This window comes from Hydra vulgaris, chromosome 12 (assembly GCF_038396675.1).
Source record: "Hydra vulgaris chromosome 12, alternate assembly HydraT2T_AEP".
NCBI classification, from domain to species: domain Eukaryota; kingdom Metazoa; phylum Cnidaria; class Hydrozoa; order Anthoathecata; family Hydridae; genus Hydra; species Hydra vulgaris.
In genome coordinates this window covers 42,886,571-42,908,414 of record NC_088931.1, presented here as the reverse complement: position 1 = coordinate 42,908,414, position 21,844 = coordinate 42,886,571, and the positions used below count along the sequence as shown (strand labels likewise).

The 21,844-nt window shown below is 29.7% G+C and overlaps 1 protein-coding gene across 4 annotated transcripts in view; it reads right to left on the bottom strand.

The window, feature by feature from the left end:
* LOC100214077 (putative divalent cation/proton antiporter TMEM165) overlaps window positions 1-21,160 on the bottom strand; it is a 39,473-nt gene extending 18,313 nt beyond the window's left edge. For all 4 annotated transcript variants that reach the window (XM_065813343.1, XM_065813342.1, XM_065813345.1 and 1 more), the window contains exons 1-2: window positions 21,026-21,160; window positions 9,490-9,673 (exon numbers count right to left, since the gene is read on the bottom strand). In XM_065813343.1, the coding sequence (XP_065669415.1) occupies window positions 9,490-9,642 (153 nt within the window). In that variant the 5' untranslated portion in view covers window positions 9,643-9,673; window positions 21,026-21,160. The remainder of the gene's footprint in view (window positions 1-9,489; window positions 9,674-21,025) is intronic.
* Window positions 21,161-21,844: the final 684 nt, after the last annotated feature.

Here is a 21,844-nt window from a genome sequence, read left to right as displayed (position 1 = left end):
AGTAAGACAAGCCAGATCACTCTGTAGAATTTTTGAAAATAGGGATAACAGATGCCGCTTTCCAGCAAGCTGGAAAACAAAACTCTGATAAGCACTTGTTGAATAATTTTGAAAAAATAGAAGACAGCTCAGGAGAACACTTCTGCAAGACTATAACAGGTATGTTGTCTGGACCACAAGCTGTAGAAAAGTCTTAGCAGGAAATCACTTTAAATACAGAAGCTGGAGTGATACGAATGTCAAGCAATGGATCAACTTGTTTGACAGCTAAATCAGGTAGAATGCAACTAGTGGAATCAAGAGATAATATTGATGAAAAGTTTTTAGCAAACAATTCAGCTTTGTTTTTAGGTGAGGTGATAAAATCTGAACCATACAAGAGAGGTTGAAAACAGATTTGCCCTTATTATTGATACTGTTAAAGATTCTCCAGAAATCACGAGAGCCTATTTTTTGTGATGAAATACAAGATTTCATGACCTGAGAATAGTGGGCTTTGGCATTAAACAAAACCTTTTTATAATGGTTACAAGCAGTAATAAACAGATGTCTGATTTCTGGAGAATTATTTTGCTGATAGATATGGAAGTAACGGTTTCGATTGGAAATTACAGCAGCACAATGTGAGGAAAACATGGAGAAGAGTAAGACTTGACCTAGAATCGTTGAGAGGGAATAAAAGATTCCATGCCAGCTTGAATCCACGAAGTTATGTAAGAAGCACATTTGTCGACAGGAAGACAAAAGATTTCTACCCTAGGGCCATCACAAAGAAAATCACAGAAAGAGTCCCAGTCAGCTTTAAGGTAGTTGTAAGAGGTATAATGATAGGGGGATTCAGATGATGAAGAAGAATGAGATAATAGTTTTAGAGAGATCAAACTTTGATCGGCAGCACCTAAGGGTAAATGTGGAAGTATTGAGCACTGATTGGGATCAGAAACAAGACATAAGTCAAGTAGAGAAGGTAAATGATTCAGGTTGTCTGGAAAGCGAGTTGGAAAGTTGACTATTTGAGTTAGGGATTGAGAAAGGCAAAAGTTGTGGGCTTTAATGCCTGCAGAATCACTGACACTAGAGCCAAGCCATTTAGTGTGATGAGCATTAAAGTTACCAACAACAACAATACAGGCTGATGAATAAAGAGAGAGGGCTTGGTCAATATGATCAGAAATAACATCAAAAAGAGTGCAGTCTTGAGATGAAGGAGAGCGATCTAAAACAAAGAGAAAGGCAATAGAGTGAAGTGGTGCTAAACAAAAGCACATAAAGGAATAGTCTGTGCATTCAAACCTAGTTTTCAGACAAATGGGTGAATTCTTATGAATGTAAATGCCCTGACCAAGCATGTGACTATTGGAGTATTTACGAATTAAAGAAAGATAACCATCAACACTAAGATCACAAGATGAGACAGCTGAACTCAAATTAATTTCACAAAGAGCAAGTAGGTCTGGTGAACTTTGCAAGAGATAAGACTCAACAGAAGAAAAGTTACTTTGAAGATCATGAATATTAGTGAATGATAGGTTTAAAGAACATGGTGATGATGATGGTTTTTTGTGTTTTATAGTTTTTGGTACTTTATTCATTTTTAAATTTGTTAAAGAACTTGACTTAAAGCATAGACAATACTCAGTATACTGTTTAATAGCCCAAGCAATTGCCTAATTATTATTAATAAACCCTAAACCGTAACAAAGGTCTTCAAATGTGGCTTTGGCAATGCACAACAAACGTTCAAACAGGGACATCATCCATGCGCAACATGGCACTGTTAATACTTTGATATTTTTCAGCTGTTGATGGAATCAACCTCTCTGAGAGCTACGACAGAGTTCGGGAAACCTGACTACCAGCCAGCCTCAGAACCATAAAACTGAGTTTTAGAGATTTATCCACATTAGGAGATAATCAAATGAGTTGCCTAGTCATAAAAATGAAGACACAAGCAAACTCCATGCATCGAGTCAAGAAGATTCGGCTTTCAACATGCTAAACTGGAAACAATGTATTAAAAACACATCTGCGCCAGCCTAATAGATGAAGAAGGGGTGTGAGTCTTTACCTAGGAGGCCTTCTACAAGACAGTAGCCAGATGCATTTAACATCTGCCCAAGATGAGTATTTTCATTGAGACACCATCTCTAGACTTTACTCAACCTAGAGTCCCAAGGCAAGGGGTGTTTTAAGTCAGAGTTAGCTTCTCCTAGCCTTTGCCTAAAAAAGCATATCCTACAAGACAGCAGGAAAAAGATTTACTAATGAAAAAACCTTAAATAAAATTAAATACTACAAAAACCTAATCTCTATTAAGCTAATTTTTCTATCGAAATATTTAGTAACAGAAAACAAAATTGTTTATAGTTAACAACAATTTTTTTTTTGGTTTATGAAATTATTTAACAAAACGTGAAAAAAAAAAAAAAAAAAAAAAGAGAAAGAAATATATATATAATAAAAACATTTATTTATCATATTGCAAGCAAAAGAATATTTATACAACATTTGAGTTATGTAAGTAGTGTTCATGCTTTTATAAAACAATGTGTTTGCTAGATAAAATCAAAATTATTTGAGAATATTATTAAATGACCTTACATGATAATTTATCAAACGACCTTACATTACAATTTGTCAAGGCTTGATGATTTAAATGTGTTTAAATTGCTTAATCTAAACACATCTAAACCAGGTATGTATCGATACTTTCTGTTGTTTAAAAGTAGATTTTCTTTTTTATATCTTAGATCAAACAGTGGCATTTCTGTTATTTTTTTCTATTGAAAAAGTAGTACAGTAGAATCCTGTTAACTCGGACCCTGGATAAGTCGGACTTTTACTAAGTCAGACAAATTTTCAATTTCCCTTGAATTCTCTATACATACCAAAAGCTTCGCTAAACTCGGACATTCGCTAGATCAGACAAAATATATATAGCCATTCGGAGTCCGAATTAACGGGATTCTACTGTAACAAAATAATTGTTGAATAGTTGAGCTTAATCTAGATTTGATGTTGTAACTTTGTTATTATAGTGGATGTCTGGGAATGTCTTTTTTTTTTCTTTTTGATTTGACGTAAGATTAAAAAGCTTTTGGATTTGGGTAAATGTTTTTAGCAATTTTTTTTTTCAAATTCCATAATTGCTTTTCTGCATGCTGCTTTGGTTTTGTTTTATGTGATACTTGTTATACGCTTTATCACTTCTGTTTGAATTTTAGCATTATTTTGCATGTTTATTTTTTATTTTAGCTATTCAATAGTTGAGCATTTTATGTTTTATCCATTTTGAGCATTTTATGTTTTTGATATTAGATTTTGGTATATTGTTGTTTATACTAGTTTTAAGCTTATTGTAAAAGATATTTCATAGTTGTTCAGAGTTGTATGTTAGACAGAGTTTAATAGTTGTGAGGTCTTAGGTTATTTTATCATAATTCCCTTTTGTGTATAAAATTTTTGTATAATTTGGCTTCAGATTTTCATTAGAATCGATAGTAAAGTAAAGTAAAAACATAAGTAAACTGGTGATGACTTTTACCTTTGGCTGCTAAACATTTTAAAAAAAATTGTGTTTTCATCGGATGTAAATAAGAGGTCAATTGTACATGAATTTTGGTTTGGTCTAATATGTGTTGCTTCTGAAATATGTTGGGTTAAAAAAGAATTACAAATAATTTCTATAAATTTGATTGATTTAGAGTTATTTGAAATAGGTTGTTTTGGATTTTGCTGATATCTGGGTAGCTAAAATCTCCTTCAATAAAAAAGTTTAGGTATTTGTCAGAAAGTTTGGCGATGTGCTGATTTATGCAGTTATCGTTTTCATCATCACTATTTGGTGATCTGTAGTATAAACTTAGTAACAACTTAGCTTTTGTTATAATTTCATGACTGAGTGATTCAGATAGAAATATGTCAAGGTTTATTAAGGATGACTTTTTTTCTTTTAATTTTTTTATTTTAATTCACCTCCCCAAGGCTGAGAAGGCCACTACAGACAAAGAGGCTATATAATTATGGTTATAACCCTCTCTCAACTATATGACACCGAAAAATGCACGGAGAAACAAGAAATTGGTTTATTTCTTATACCAATTTCTTCAAATATCTGAAGAAATTAGTATAAGAAATATACCAATTTCTATACCAGATATTTAAAGAAATTGGTATATTTCTTATACTCAATTTCTTCAAATATCTGATCATATATAGAATTTAATAATATAGAATACAAACAAACAAACAATCCAAAAGTTAAGCTATAGGCAAAAAAATAATATCTTATATGTAAAAAAAATAATAAAAATAATGAGTATAATAAAAGTAAATGAAAACAGTTTTCTTAAAATATGTATTGATTGTAATATATTCTTAGTAACACGTCTTATCACGTTGAAAGTTATAATCAACAATATATCTCAAAAGTTGTTGTGAATATTCTAGATGTGTTACATCTCTTTTGTATCTCTCCCAGTGAGTTTTGAAATTTGAATGTAGTGCTTCTGTTGCTTGTTAACTGGAGACAAAGTCCTGTCTATTTGATTTTGATAAATATATTAAAAAATAGCATGTACTTTTGGTGTGATGGATATTGGGAGTTTAAGGTAGCTGTCTCTGAATTTCTTAATTTTTTATTTAAAGTCTGGATCCAGCTGAATGTAGTAAGCGACCAGGATTGATATTTGACTGGGGCCAGGGCTGGGTTTGATAAAATATAGCCAGGGCCGGGTTTGTGACCGGGGCTGCATAAACATTTATACATCTTAAAGTATATTTTTTTATTCAAAATTCATACTATATTTTGTATATATATATATATAGATATATAAACATCATTATGATCAACATGATCATCATAATCATCATTACCACCACCAACACCATAACCACCACCATCATTTTTATCATCACATCATCTTTTTTTTCGACAAATACTACACCATATAAATAAAGTTTATATAAATATGAAGAGATATTGTATGCCAGCATCTAAATCAATAGCAAACATATATGTTTATATCCATAATATGTATGCATAAAGCGCATCTCAGAAGCTTTTATTCCTTCTGGACTAAATGTTTGGAAGCTTTTATTCCTACTCTTCAGTTTTAAGTCAAACCTCATTCTACTCCATATTTTTCACCTTCTTGAGCAGTTGCTTTATTAATCATTTATTTCATCTTTTTTACAAGAACACCTCTCTTAAGAACAAATGTCCTTTTATTAATCCAAGAAGCCAATTTAAAAAGGGCCCGCCTGATGTTAAGCTCTGTTATTCTCAGTTTACTAAATCTTGTATCTTATATCAGATGTTAGATTCTAGAGACTTTTGATTAGTCTTCAACAGTGTCATTAACTAAAGTAAGTCTAACATTTAATCTCTAATTCATGGGTCATGGATCTTTTTACTTCTCCCCAGAACAAAGCAGAGTTGTTTGCAAGAAATCTTACTCTAATTTGACTCTTGAATCTAATGGCCATACTCTTCCTGCCAGTTAAACAGATTAACCCATTGTTAAACATCCAAATCACTCTGGCTTTGAATGCTTAATAAAGATAATTCTCAATTAAACACTTTTACAGTTTGTGCTTCAGACAAGATATCCATCATAGTCTTAAAAGTGTTCTTCAGAACTCTCTTCAGTTTTTGCCAAATTTTAAAAAAGTGCTAAATAGGTGGTTCCAATTTTTCAAAACTCTAGAAAACAATTTGACTATCTTATGATTAGTCTTCACTCTGTTATTAGTTTCTTTATATAAAGGTTTTGAGATTATTAAATTATTTCTTACTAACTGCAGTGATAAAGTTATTCTTGAAGGCCTACACTCTTCGTTATTTCAAGTAACTTTAAGGGTACCACAAGGTCTCCTGTGGTACCCTTAAATCTTTGCTCCTGTATTGTTTCTTATCTACAATATCAATTTTCATGAAAATTTTACATCTAAAATGGCTCTATTTGTTGACAATTTAACTTTATTCTTGTCTTGACAAAAAATCTTCACTTTTTGATTGTAACAGCCTAATGCTTCTTGTTTCGGAATTATAAAGTTGAGAGAGGGTTATAACCACAATTAAGTAGCCTCCTTGTCTGTAGTGGCGTTTTCAGCCTTGGGGAGGTGAATTAATATTTTAAAAAAATAACAATAAATTAGACCCGGTTTATCTGCCAAGCTTGAGCCACTCTCCCATTGTTGTAAGGTCGCATTTCTTTCTTTTTTCTACAAATACCATCATGGTCAATGCTCAAACAAGGTATCATCTCTATTACAATAAACCAAAACTTATTCTTGCTTGGCTCTTATTCAACAAGTTGCATCCCTTTACTGTATCTGTCGCAGAAAGGCTAAACTTTCTCATGCAGAAAGTTTAGCCGGGGCTGGGTTTGCAAAAAGTCTCATTTTTAGTCGGGGCCAGGGCTCTGGTCACTTACTAACTGAATGTTCTCAGTTCAAAAGTTCTCATGCTTCCACAGTTAAGGAGGTTTGTTGACTCAATGTCATACCAACAGCAAGGGTGCCTGCCACTATGAGATTGTATACTACACATTATGTTGGCAAGCTTCATATCACATGAGACAACCAGAGAATTTTCGCACCCTTTTCTTGAACTTTAATGAAACTAATAATGGACTTGACATTAGCATATGTCTCTGGAGCGTCTTAAGAAATTGCTACCAGCATTTGTTGCTTAACACTGGTAGTTTTTGATGATACAGGTGCCATCAATCTGTCAGTTTTCTGAAGTGGGATTTGAGACTCATCTTTATCTTGAACCATTACAAGGGTAAAGCCTACTTTCAGAAATTTTCCTCCTCCATCAATTCCATGTTTCACAACAGCAGAGGCAGAAATTTTTCTTGCTGACATTAATATTTCACTGAGCTTGTTGAGATCACGACAGTGAACAACTTGACTTGTGGTATTGCTTTCACTGAGCTGAATACTTGTCACTGTAAATGGTCATTGAACTTTTGGTTCATTGAAGTTAGGTTCCAAAATTCTGATAGGACTCAAAAGACTTATAGCAGATCCTAAATTTTTCATCCCAATGTTAGAAAGACCTGCGTTTTACTAAATTTGCAACATATTTAGGGTTGTCAGAGGTTCCTTGAACAGTTGTTGTGGAGCTGAAGATTCTGTTGAAAAAGATCAACTTTTAAACAACAGTCTATATTAGAGAAAACCTATTAATGCCATAGTTAATAAATTTACCTCTTCTTAATGGTGAAGGTTTTCCTCTTGGCTGACCAAGTAAAATGGTACCATTTGGAGAAGAATTCTTGCCTGCTACTACCATTGATGCCACTTGCTCAACTCCAATAAGATAAAATTTTGCCATCATTCTCAAATTTTCATGGCAAGTTCTAGGAGTGCACTGATATGATAAAGGAACTCTTTTTGTTGAACTTGTTTAATACTCGTCATTCTATAAGTTCTCTGTCAGCTTTTCTCATGCAAATGATACTAAGAGTTCTTTTGCAGTCTTTGTGTGTTTTTGCTGAACTTGGCAATTTGATTTTGTATTTCTATCACTTTTTAAAGGGATTCCCAAGTGCCGAGACATGTTGTGTTCATATCATTTGTTTTGCCATTATACTTCTGGTTGAGAGCCTAATTTTAGGCTCTCAAATCTGCGTAGTTTTTTCCGTAAAAAACACATCTGGTTTCAATGTTTTTGCTCACTGCAGAGTTTTTCAAACTAAGTTCAGTTTTACACAATCAGATTGGGTTTTCCCCTTTACATTTAGTCTGCAGTGGTTATAAAAAATGTTAGCTGTAGCACTTTTTTTTTTTTTTTGTTCAACGTATCATTAAGTGATTGTTTTAGAATAAACTAGAATAATAAAAAATAGCAAAATAGCAACAAAACAAAAAAAGTAATTATGCAAAGCGAACTTTAAAATACACTGATTATTTTTGATTTAAAATGAGATGATTATTTTTCTTAGAAAATAAGTAAATAGAAAATTAGTAATCAATTAGAAAATAAGTAAATGGAAAATTAGTAATAAATAAGAAAATAAGTAATCAATTTTTTTATGTACAACACTAAGTGCAATGTAATCCAACATAGTTAAATTTTGAAAGATTTAAAAACCTTAATTTTTTTAATAAATTCAGAAAAAAGTTTTACAAATGACCTTATATATATTTTTAACTAATGTTTATAATAATTTATATCTCTAATTCAAGAAATCGTTTTTAAAATGATCTAATATATATTTTTCAGATTGATATTAAAACTTGAATTTTATATTTTCGTTTTACCACCAAAGGGGAAACCTCTGCATTTTAAGTTTTTTAAAAGAAATTTTATTTATTGTCAAATATAAGCGCATTAATCAGACCGGATTTAAAAAATAAAAAAAGTCATAGAGCCAGAACTTTCCTTCGTGAGAAACAAAATGGCGTTAAAAATTAAAAAGTTTTTTGTTAATATCATTCAATAATTTGTTTTGGAAACTTTAATTAACTTTTAACTTATTTTCTAATGGTTATCTATGATATGAACACAACATGTCTCGGCATTTGGGGATCCTTTTAAAAAGAAAATGAATGAAACACTGCATTTCAAAACAAAATAACAAAGTTTTGTTTATATTTTTATCGCCATGTTTTAAAACATAAATATCTCACGAATTATTGCTTACAGCGCAAATTTGCATAAAATAAAAAATTTTTACAAAGGGTTATTACTCATTTGTTATTTTATAATTTTTTTTGTGGGACAAAGTTTTGGACCTCATTTTGATGAATAACCATTCTTAAGCAAAATTAAAAAAAAAAAGTGGAGGAAACTAAAAGTGAAGAAAATCACAGATGGTTTTAAAAGATTTCAAAATCACTTACAATGGACATCTACATCTGTCTAGAATTACCTCCTAAAATATCATTTTTAGGGTATTTCATTAGTATCACAGAATTTTCAAACTGTAATATGAACAATTAACCACTTTTATCTTGTTGTTTTGTCATTAACTTTAAGTTATTTTTGTGTTTTGATTAAACTTATTGCACCAGAGCTCGAATTAAGAGATTAAATTACGGTTTTTAAAAAACTATAAACTCTGTTTTGATTACTAAACTCAATTTATTGTTTGTGCAATGCAGTCATTGCAGTCAATTGCAGTCATTGCAATTTATTGTTTGTGCTTTTCAGTCATTGCAATTTATTGTTTTGTTTTTTCATTAATTTGATATGATAAATTGACCGTTTCAATATGATAAATTGACCATTTAATTAAAGCAGAGTTCACGGTTTTTAATAAACTGAGAATTTAATGACCAGAAATATTTCCAGATATTGTAACTTGCAATCACTTATTTCGAGCCTTGTGCATCTGATTTTTATATTTTCATACTGATTTCACGTGCAGGTAGAATTGTTAATATTTATATTATATATTCTATCAATATTTATATATAATAATAAACTTTAAATCACACCATACATATTATACTTTTCATTTGACAATAACTTACATTTTCAAGAAAAACATTATTAGACATATCCGCTCTTCCATCCACCTTTAATTGATCATATTTCTGTAAGAGCTCACTTGATTGAACATTATGAAGAAAATATACCAAGTTAACAATGATAATATTAATCCAGGAACATTTCAAATACAACATGATTTCTATAACGGTCACTGACTGATGCAACCTTGAAAAAATATAGCATTATAAATTTAATGTAGGAAGATCACCTAAGTGGAATTTAAGTATTATATACGTATATATATGTATATGTATATAAATATATATATATACATGTATATAAATATATATATATACATGTATATAAATATATATATATACATGTATATAAATATATATATATACATGTATATAAATATATATATATATATATATATATCAGGCCTTGTTACGAGATTTCGCTGCGTAGCGAAAACGCGTAACGCATTTTTAAGTAACTCAACTCAGCAAATATATTTTGCATCATTAGAAGTTATATTGCGTCACTAGCATCTAAAGACGCTAGTGACGCTAGTGACCTGTATCTACAATCCGGTACTTGTAAACAAGTACCGCATTGTAATTAAAATTATTTTATCAACGCGTTAAAAATCATACAAACGGTTTTTTTTTTCTCACTATAACAAAAGTTACAAATAAAATCTAAGTTCTTATTAAAAAAATCATTTTTATTATTTTTTCCAAATATAAACTAAATTTTATTTTGAAAAAAATATTTTTTTCATGAAACGTAAAATATTTGTCTATTTTCTTATGATTTTACATTTGGTTTTTGGTTATTTTATTAACTGTTAATAACTTTTTTCTTATTTAATTTGTGAACTCTTTTTATTAATTTTTTTAAACAATAGAGTTTTTTTTTGTTATTTATCAGTTACCGATAACATATTCGTAATTTATTTTCATAAATTAAATGAACATCATTAAAACTTTACGTTATTGAATTAACAATAAACAAAATATGTTATTAATAAAATTTTTACATCAAAATAAATCGTGTATTTTTTAAACTATTATGACTAAAAATAATTTTTATATTTAAAAGGAATTTATATATTTAATTCCTTAAGATAAAACTTAAAACACTTTATTTTTTTTAACTAATTTTTGATTAAAAAAAAAAAAAATGAAACAAACTGTTTCTTTAACAAAAAAATCTATTAGTTTACAATTGCGGTTAAATGCTTTTACTTACGACTTTATTTCTTCTGAATAAACGTCACGTTAACGATAATCAAAAGATAATTTAAATATTCTAAAAGATATAAGTTTTTGCGTAGCGCAAAACTGCTGAACGCGTAAGCAAATCGCCTTTTCGCAAGCAAAATGCGAGCTGCGTAACGCTTCTTAACAAGGCCTGATATATATATATATATATATATATATATATATATATACATACACTTATATGTTGTCTGAAAGTTTTCTTCCATATTTTTTTGACAAAAAGTAAAAGTTAAAATGCAAGACCGGATTTTTTTTTTTTTTATTAATTTTTTATTAAATTAAGTTTGCGTTTTTGTAGCTTTTTTAAAAAACGATTATTTTGTAATTAAATTAATGGTTTTTACTTTCTGACAACACGCAAATGTTGGACGAAAGTCAAAAGTAATTAAAAGTGACGTATGTGTTGGCATAAGAATCACTTTTTTCCTTCCGCTCTTCCCAAAGACAACAAACTATAGATCTATATATATACATACATATATATATATATATATATATATATATATATATATATATATATATATATATATATATATCCTTATATAGTAGCCGAAAGAGACTTTAATGGTAAAAAAAGTTTCTTTCAACGCTTTTTTTGATATTTAAGCAGCATCAACAATTAAAGGAAATTTTTATGTTGTTTAAACGTTAAAACAATTACAAAATTGCACATTGTACATTAAGTTTAATTGTTTTTAAAAAAACCGCAATAATGACTAGAAAGTTTTTTAAATTAATAGTGTTTTTGTTCTTTATTGTTTTATAATATTTTTAAAACATGTGAGGAGTGTCGCTACATTAACTGACAAATAGCTAAAACATGCGAAGAGCGTTGCTGCATTGACTATCTTATAGACTGCTGCTACAAAGAAGTGCTGCTACATCGACTGAGAGTTTGGTTTAGGCAAGCAGTCTATCGTTTAAAAAAAATAAATCTATTCAAGTTTTTAAACTTTTTCTGGTCTGGTTTATTAGCATTCAATTTAATAATACAGTTTATAGAAGAAACTTTTTGACTATCATGCAGGTTTATATATATATATATATATATATATATATATATATATATATATATATATATATATATATATATATATATATATATATATATATATATATATATATCAGAGGTGTACACTCATGGTCACCCAACAGTACCAGGCGACCGAATTTTGTTAAGGGTGACTAAAATGAACTGTCAACATCTGCAGCTTACACTGAACAGGAACAAAATAAGCATATTTCTAGACAAAAATTAGCTCCTACAAAGAAAAAAACTAAATAGTAGGTTATCTTGTTTGACTTCTCAGTTAGCTAGCACAAGACAGCATTAGTAAAATAGCAGTAACAAAAGGGTAAGTTAAACAGCATGCCCTTTAAGCTATAGGTTTTAAAGTAAATGTTAAACGAAAAGAAGAAATTATTTAAACTTTAAGAACAGAAATACAAGACTTGTATAAAAAAAATAAATAAAGTATTGTAGTGAGTGTATATCAAATAAGTAAGCATAAAGCAAATAAAGCTCAAATATAATGATGATATTAAGGTAACCAAGCAACTTCTGTCTTGGAAAATGATATGTTCCTGGTTAAGGAGAGAAAATTAAAAATATGCCAAAAGATAAACATGTATGTTTATTCATTACAAATGAGAATGATAATTCATAACATGTGGTAATATAATGTCCTAATAGGTAACATTCCATTGTTGATAAGGAAAGTAGGGTGTTATACAGTATACTGGTGTTGTTTTTACTGATATTCCCCATTTGAGTACTGTTGAGCAAATTGCTCCTGAGCTAGGCATTATATCAGAGCTGCAACCAGCAGAATGGGTCATTGAAAACAGTCATCTTACCCTTGGGTTTGATGCTAAAACACAAGAAAGTGTTCACATTTATAGCATTCACTTGACATCTAATAGCAAATGTCAGGTCATTACCTTCGGATGCGTAACTGGTGTATGTTCATTGTTTTTTAAAAGTTTATTTTGTATATAGTCTTATTATATATTAGGTTTATTTTATATAAAATTTCTTGAATCTTTGTATTTGTCTTTTGATTGAAATGTACTTGTGGTTCCATAAACTAGATTAACCAGTGTTTTTTTGGAAAATATCTTAAAGTTCTTTTTTTTCCTTTTATTCTTAACACTAAAATAAGTTAAAAAATTGTTTTTAGGATATTTGTTAGAAGACTTGTTTTCATTCTTCTATTTAGTAGACCAATTTATCAGTCTTGACCTATATATCAAAATTTGGTAATTAAAATGCTATAACTTTTTGTAGAATCGTTCAACTTTTATAATCTTTTTATCTTTAAAATACTGTAATGAAGCTCTTTCTAATGACACATGGCAATCAGAGGTAATAAAAAGTAACAAAATTTTCTACTCAAGTAAAAGTACTGTTACTTGAAGTAAAAAATACACTGTTACTTTTTTAACAGCTTAATTAAAATTAATTATATATATAATTATATTTTTAAAAGGAAATCCTTTTAAAAATATTTTAAATATATAAAGCACAAATAAGAAAGGTTAAATCTCTAAACGCAAGCAGTGCACATGTTTGATGCCTTCATAAGAGGTTGTATATAATTTACATCACACATTTTTCATTTTTGACTTTATATACCATAATATTTTAAATTTTCTCAGCTGCTTTTAGTTAACTAATTAATAAATAAGTGTAAATTTAAATGTTATTGAATAATATTACCTTGATAATTTGTATGTGCATACTAATCTCATCAATTGTATGCGCATACAAATCTCATCAATTGTATGCGCATACAAATCTCATCAATTGTATGCGCATACAAATCTCATCAATTGTATGCGCATACAAATCTCATCAATTGTATGCGGATACAAACCTCATCAATTGTATGCGCATACAAATCTCATCAATTGTATGCGCATACAAATCTCATCAATTGTATGCGCATACAAATCTCATCAATTGTATGCGCATACAAATCTCATCAATTGTATGCGCATACAAATCTCATCAATTGTATGCGCATACAAATCTCATCAATTGTATGCGCATACAAATCTCATCAATTGTATGCGCATACAAATCTCATCAATTGTATGCGCATACAAATCTCATCAATTGTATGCGCATACAAATCTCATCAATTGTATGCGCATACAAATCTCATCATTTGTATGCGCATACAAAAGTCATTATTCAGTAAAAATATTATTTGTATGCAAAAAAAAAGTGTAATGTTTTAATATTTATATATTGACATCACAGATGTTTTACGCATGTAAAATAGGGGATTGTGTCACAAGTGTCACAAAAAATAACTATTTACGCACAAAAATTATAAAAGTTAATAAACATTAAAATAACAGCATTTGTTTTCTATAAACGCTTTCATCTTCAAATAAAAAAAATATTAAAGATCTGTTTTTCATTGTTAAATAAATGTTTACATTAAATGGAATAAATGTTTTGCATATTATGTTAGGAAAAGTGTTAAAGCGATATAAATTATTGTTAAAGGAATTAAGACTTTAGATTGTCAGGCTGATTTATTGTTATCTAATAGTGAAGGAGTGAGCATGACTGAAAAGTGGGCTACTAAAAGCGTTGAATATTCTAATACAGCAAAAAACTTGCACTTATTAAGTAAGCAATTTGTAGACATAACAAACTCCATGCATGATGGATAGCTAGTAAAAAAAAAATTTCTAAATTAGAACACATTTCACAAAACTCCTCAAATAAAAAAAAAAGCTGTAAAAAAAAAAGAAACCTGTGCAAGCATTATATGTTTAATTACAAGATACAACTGTAATACTACTTGATACCATAAAACTATTGGTGATTTTTAAATAAGTGTAATGTGTAATAATAATAAGTTTTCTTTTTTTTTTTTAAACATCTTTGCTTCCAACAAGGCTGCAAGCAGCCACTAAGTAAAGTTGGAAGTTACTGAAAGAGAAAAGATGAAGATTGTAGAGAACATTATAACGATTGACAGACGACTTAAAAGATTGCAAATTAAATGAGTCAGGAAAGCAAGATGAAGGAAGCGAATTCCAAAGAGCTGATGTTCGAAAAAAACTAGACGAATAAGCGTTTTTGGAGCACTTAGGAACAGTCACAGAAAAAGGATGACACTTAATTGAATGACGAGTAACACGAGAATGAATTATAGTAAATGGCACAAGAGACGCTAGCTCTTTAGAGCAGTGCCCATTATAGTATTTGTAGAAAAGAGAAAGAGAAGCAACATTACGACAATGTGATAATGTTTGGAGGTTGGCTGCAAGAGCAGGTCCAACTATGTTTACAACGCGTTTTTGCACCCTGTCTAAAAGAGAAAGGGCATCATTAGAAGATCCGCCCCAGATATGGCAACAATATTCCATACAAGGCCGGATTTGAGATTTAGAGAGATAGAGAATAGAATCCGAAGTAAGAAAGTGACGAGCTCGATAAAGAAATGCAACCTTAGCAGATGCTAATTTTGCAACTGATTTGATATATGGTTTCCAAGAAAGATTGGAAGTAAGAGTTAATCCTGATGAAGAGTGAAGATGAAGAGTAAGTGACTCATTGAGTAAATCACCATTCATAAATATAGGAAGATCTAAATTATTGCGATAACAATTGGCTGAAAAAAATTGAGTTTTATCTGAATAAAAGTTCACCAGCCACTGAGAGCCCCATGCTGTAGCAGAAGTAAGATCCTTTTCAAGCTCAAATGCCCCCTCCAATCAGAGGGTGTTGGTTTTTAATCACGACAAGAATAAATGGTAGTGTCATCAGCAAACAATGCCACCTTAGATGAGAGAATATCTGGAAGATTGTTAATGTAAATTAAAAAGAGTATAGGGCCAAGGATAGAACCTTGAGGAACCCCTGAAGTTACAGAATAAGAAGAAGAGTGTTGTCCATCGAGGACAACTTTTATGCTACGGTTAAAAAGGAAGGATTCAATGATCTTAAACATGTTGCCGGATACACCATATACAGGAAATCACTTTAGATACAGATGCTGGAGTGATATGAATGTCAAGCAATGGATCAACCTGTTTGTTGGCAATATCAGGTAGAAAGCAACTAGTGGAATCAAGAGATGATATTGATGAAAAGTTTTTAGCAAACAATTCAGCTTTGTCTTTAGGTGAGGTGACAAAGTCTAAATCATTCAAGAGAGGTGGAATTATAGATTTGCCCTTATTATTGAAATTATTAAAGATTCTCCAGAAGTCAAGAGAGCCTAATTTCTGAGATGAGATACGAGATTTCATGACCTGAGAATAGCGGGTTTTGGCGTTAGACAAAACCTTTTTACAATTGTTTTTAGCAGTAATAAACAGACGCCTGTTTTCTGGAGAATTGTTTTGCTAATAAATATCGAAGTAACGGTTTCGATTGACAATCGCAGCAGCACAGTGTGAAGAAAACCATGGAGGAGAGTAAGGATTGACCTGGAATCGTCAAGAGGGAATAAAAGATTCCATGCCAGCCTGAATCCACGAAGTTATGTAAGAAGCATAATTGTCGACAGGAAGACAAAAGATTTCTACCCAAGGGCCATCACAAAGAAAATCACGGAAAGAATCCCAGTCAGCTTTACTGTAGTTGTAAGAGGTTCGATAATAGGGTGATGATTCAGGTGATGAAGAAGAATGAGATAATAGTTTTAGAGAGATCAAACTGTGATCAGAAGCACCTAAGGGTGAATGTGGAGAAAGTGAGCACTGACTAGGATCAGAAACAAGACATAAGTCGAGTAGAGAAGGTAAATGATTCGGGTTGTCTAGAAAGCGAGTTGGAAAGTTGACTATTTGAGTTAGGGATTGAGAAAGGCTAAAGTTGTGGGCTTTAATGCCTGCAGAATCACTGACACTAGAGCCAAGCCATTCAGAGTAGTGAGCATTAAAGTCACCGACAACAACAATACAGGCTGATGGATAAAGAGAGAGGGCTTGGTCAATATGATCAGAAATAACATCAAAAAGTGTGCAGTCTTGAGATGAAGGAGAGCGATATAGAACAAAGAGAAAGGCAATAGAGTGAAGTGGTGCTAAACGAAAGCACATAAAAGAATAGTCTGTGGATTCAAACCTAGTTTCACGACAAATGGGTGAATTCTTACGAATGTAAATGCCCAGCCCAAGTATGTGACTATTGGAGTCTTTAAGAATTAGAGGAAGATAACCATCAACACTAAGATCACAAGATGAGACAGCTGAACTCAAATTAGTCTCACAAAGAGCAAGTAGGTCTGGTGAACTTTGCAAGAGATAAGACTCAACAGAAGAAAAGTTACTTCGAAGACTATGAATATTAGTGAATGATTAGAGAACTTGGTGATGATGATGGTTTTTTGTGTTTTATAGTTTTTGGTACTTTATTCATTTTTAAATTTGTTGAAGAACTTTACTTAAAGCATAGATAGTACTCAGAACACTGTTTAATACCCTTAGCAATTGCCTCATTACTATTAATAAACCCTAAGCCTAAACAAAGGGCTCCACACATGGCACAGTTAATACTTTGATATGTTTCAGTTGTTGATGGAATTAGCCTCTCTAAGAGCTACCACAGAGTTTGGGAAACCTGACTACCAGCCGACCTCAGAACCATAAAACTTAGTTTTAGAGCTGTACCCTCATTGGGAGATAAAAGAATGCGTTGTCTTGTCATAAAAACAGAAACACAAGCAAAACCCATGCATTGAGTCAAGAAGATCCAGCATTCAACATCCTAAACTGGAAACAATGTATTAAAAATACATCTGCGCCAGCCTAATAGATAAAGAGAAGGGGTGCGAGGCTGGTCAACAGATAGAATCTGTTTACCCCTTAAGTCTTTGCCTAAGAGGCCTTCCACAAAACAGTAGCCGGGTGCATTTAACATCTGTCCAAGATGAGTATTTTTATCGAGACACCATCTCTAGTGTGTTAGAATAGTGTTTAGAATAGTGGCGTGTTGTCCCCAGAGGCTACGCGGGAATACCGTATGGACCTTAAGCTTTTTATCTTAGAGGTCCTTTTGAAAATATAAGATATTTTTCTACATATTAATTAAATGATCAATAAATATTTTTTTATTCACTATATTTATGCTTTGACAAATTAATTTTTTAATTATCTGATTTAAAGTGCTAAACTTTGAACTCTATTATATTAGCATTTTGCATAATAAAATGCAAACATTATCTAATGTCGCGGCATTAGATAATATTTGATTTTATAATATTTAAGGCTAACAGCCTATTTATTTATAATATTTAAGGCTAACTGCCTAAACAGGCAATGGCAATTATTTTTTAGCAATTTTTTTTACGATATGCATATCTTTGTTTCATCATTAGGAGCATTAGGAAGTGAATTCTAAAGAATTGATGTTCAAGGAAAAAAACTAGACGAATAAGAATTTTCCGAGCACTTACAGTCACAGTAATAGGATGACACTTAATTAAATGACGAATAACACAAGAATGAATTTTAGTAAATGCCACAAAAGATGCTGGCTCTTTAGAGTAGCGCTCATTATAGTATTTATAGAAAAGAGAAAGAGAAGCAACATTACAACGATGTGAACAACATCGTTGTTCACATCGTTGTTCAGCAACAGGTTCAACTATGTTTACAATGCATTTTTGCACCTTGTCTAAAAGAGAAAGGGCAACATTTGAAGTTCTGCTCTAGATATGACAAAGTATTCCATACAAGGACGGATTTGAGATTTATAGAAATAAAGAATAGAATCTGGAGTAAGAAAGATAAAGAGATGCAACCTTAGCAAATAATAATTTTACAATTGATTTGATATATGGTTTCCGAGAAAGATTGGAAGTAAAAGTTAATCCTATAAGACAGAGAATAAAAAGACAAAGAGACTCATCGAGTACATTACCATTTGTAAATACAGAAAGATCTAGATTGTTGTAATAATGATTAGCTGAAAAAAATCAAGTTTTATCTAAGTTAAAGTTCACCAGCAACTTAGAGCCCCATGGTGTAGCAGAGGTGAGTTCCTTTTTAAACTCAAATGCCTCCTCTAAGCAATCAGAGGGTGTTGGCTTCTCATCAAGACAAGAATAAATGGTACATCTTGTTTTGAAATGCTTCAAATTGCAAAGCAAAGCTGATAGGAAACTTCAAGCAGCTAAAATGAGAAAGTATGTGTGTTATGAACAAGGTGAAAGTTTGTTTTACAGAAAAAGCCTATGTTTCGATTTAATTTAAATATAAACAGATTTTGAAACAGAATTTTCAAATATCAATAAAATAAAAAATTTATAAGTGATATTATAAGTTTCAAACTAATATTATTGTATGTTTGTGTAAGATTGCTTTTTTAAAATGTTTTATATTACATATTCATTATGTGTATTTTTAAATTTTACATGCTAAATTTTTGATTATTGGCTTCAAAATAAGTTGATTTTAAGATACCTCTACAATTACATAAGTATTGCAGTTTGTTGTTGTTAATCCAGAGTAAATAAAAGCATCATAGTTTGTTGCTCTTAAATCTTGAAATAAATAGAAATTTTTGTTTAGCCAAAGAATGAATAAGAAATTAGTTTTTATCACAACATTTTTCAAATAAAAGAACTTTTATATGAAAAATGTTTTTTGTTGTTGTTGTTTATTTAAATAACTAACTATTAAACGATTTTTATAGTTATGTATTTATTTAACCCTATACTGCACACATTTTTTTTTTAATTTTCAAAACACGAACAACCAAATTGCAAATTATTAAACTTTAAAGCGTTAAATAAAATTTAAACACAAGTTGTAGTGACTTAAAAACAAGCAATGGTGATAAATCAAAGAGAAACCGCTATAAAGTTGAAATTATCATATTCTATTTGATTAAATATTTATTTATATGATTATATAAATATCTTCTCAAGATTTGATCTGTAGCACCTATTTCCATTTTATAAAGTCTTTTATTTATTTTTAATTTTAAATTTTTACTAAATAATATGTTTGTTTTGTTATGTATTTAGTCTTTTTTGATTTTTCTAAAATACAAAATAAAATGCTTTTTGAAGAAAGAAGTGTGGTAAATTTTTTCTTTTTTTTAATTCGATTAACTTTTTTAGATATATCAGATGATGTGTTTGTTCAATAGACTATAGAATTGAAAACTATTGAAAATTTTTAAGCTTTGTTAATTTAGTAATAAATTTTGTAAATAAAAATATCTTTTATTTTACAAAGCTATTAGGTATTTTTTTGAAACCACAATCCGTTATGATTTGTATTTTATCTATGTGAACCGAAGTCTATGCAAATATCTAATATGTAAACTTTAAGTTATATAAATTATTAAAAATTATATCAAACATTACAAATTTACTTTTACTTGAAAACTTCATTGCGGCAATATCACCTTTATTTTGATTTATGACATTTATATGCTTTATGTTTAATAAAGTTTAATAAGTCTTTTATTTATTAAACTGTTAAAAGATGATATAGCATGCCTAAGTGGTCAAAGTGCTTCGCGTGGGTTCAAAGTGCTTTGCGTGGGTTCAAATCCTTTCGCTTAAACAATTTTTTAAATCTTTTCCAATTTTCTAGAATACAAAGTAAAACATTTTAAAGGTCTATAAATATATAAAGATATTATATACTATAACAAATGAAATGAAGAGAGTTTTTTAATTAGTTAGGTCTGCGCATTCAAAACATACTTTAAAAATATACACTTATAATTTATACACATATAATTTTTTTCAACTACTTAAATAATAAAAGGAGATATCTATTTTTGACTGATATGTTGCCATTTGGCAACATTATACAATATTGGGTTAAAACATCTTGAATATATATATATATATATATATATATATATATAAATATATATATAAATATAAATATATATATATATATATATATATATATATATATATATATATATATATATATATATATATATATATATATATATATATATAATTATTGATATTATAATTAAAATTATTATCTTAACATTTTATTAGGATAATAAATGTAAAATATTATAATATAATATTTTATAATTGAATAAATAATATTGAGGATATTGCAAAATTTAATTGAAATTTAATTTATTCTACTAGGATTTTTAATAAACTGTGAGAATTAATTCAATTTAAGAAGAAAAAAATTATAAAAAGTACTACAAAAAGCTGCTTTGTTCAAACAATTTATTAAAGCTAAAAAAACAATTTATTGTTTGACATTAGTGTTATCATAATTTTTATATATCATAATTTTACTTACCTTAAGTATATATCAAAAATTTATTTACCTATACTATATAGAAATCGTTGTTAATCTCGACATCATTTGTAGACAAGCTGCCATATTTCCACGGTCTCAGAGTATTTTATTTATGTTGTTAAAACAACCGGAGTTGCGTCGTTTTGGTCCCGGTTTCCGAAATTCAAAATTTGATTCGGATCCGATTGATAAATATAGGGTAGTGACAAGTTGTCAAAATTTATATTCCTTATTAACTATATTATAAATATTTAAAATTATATCAAAAAACAAATCATACAAAACTCACATAGCACTACAGTGTTTAAAAAAGCAGTGACAAAACGAACTACTTAAGAATTTGAGACAGATTTATTTCAATGGTAATGTCACTCATTTGCAGTACCGTATTAAGACAGAGGCAAATAAAAAATTAAATAATAAAAAATTAAATTTAGTGTTTAATAAAGATAATGACGTGATTTATTGTCTAATATATCTAATAAAACTACTTTAACGTGTGTAAAAATATTGATGACTAAGCACCGGCGAATTTCGTTAAATTTGTATAAAAATTCTAGCTTCGGCTATTCAAAAATGTATAAAAATTCTAACTTTGTCAAAACATTTTTCTCAACAGTTCAGGATCAACAGGCAAACTAACACAAAACGTACGTTGAACAGTCGAACAAAGATGCGCTCTTTATGCTCTCAGTTTGGCAAAATTCCATAAATACCTCCTTAACTTTAAGTTTTTTATTAATGCGCTAGATCGAATCAAAACTTATCTTTTAAAGGGATATAGACTATTTTATTGGCAATCAAACTGCAGAATTGTGAATCCTTCACGTTTTTGCATAGCTTACAA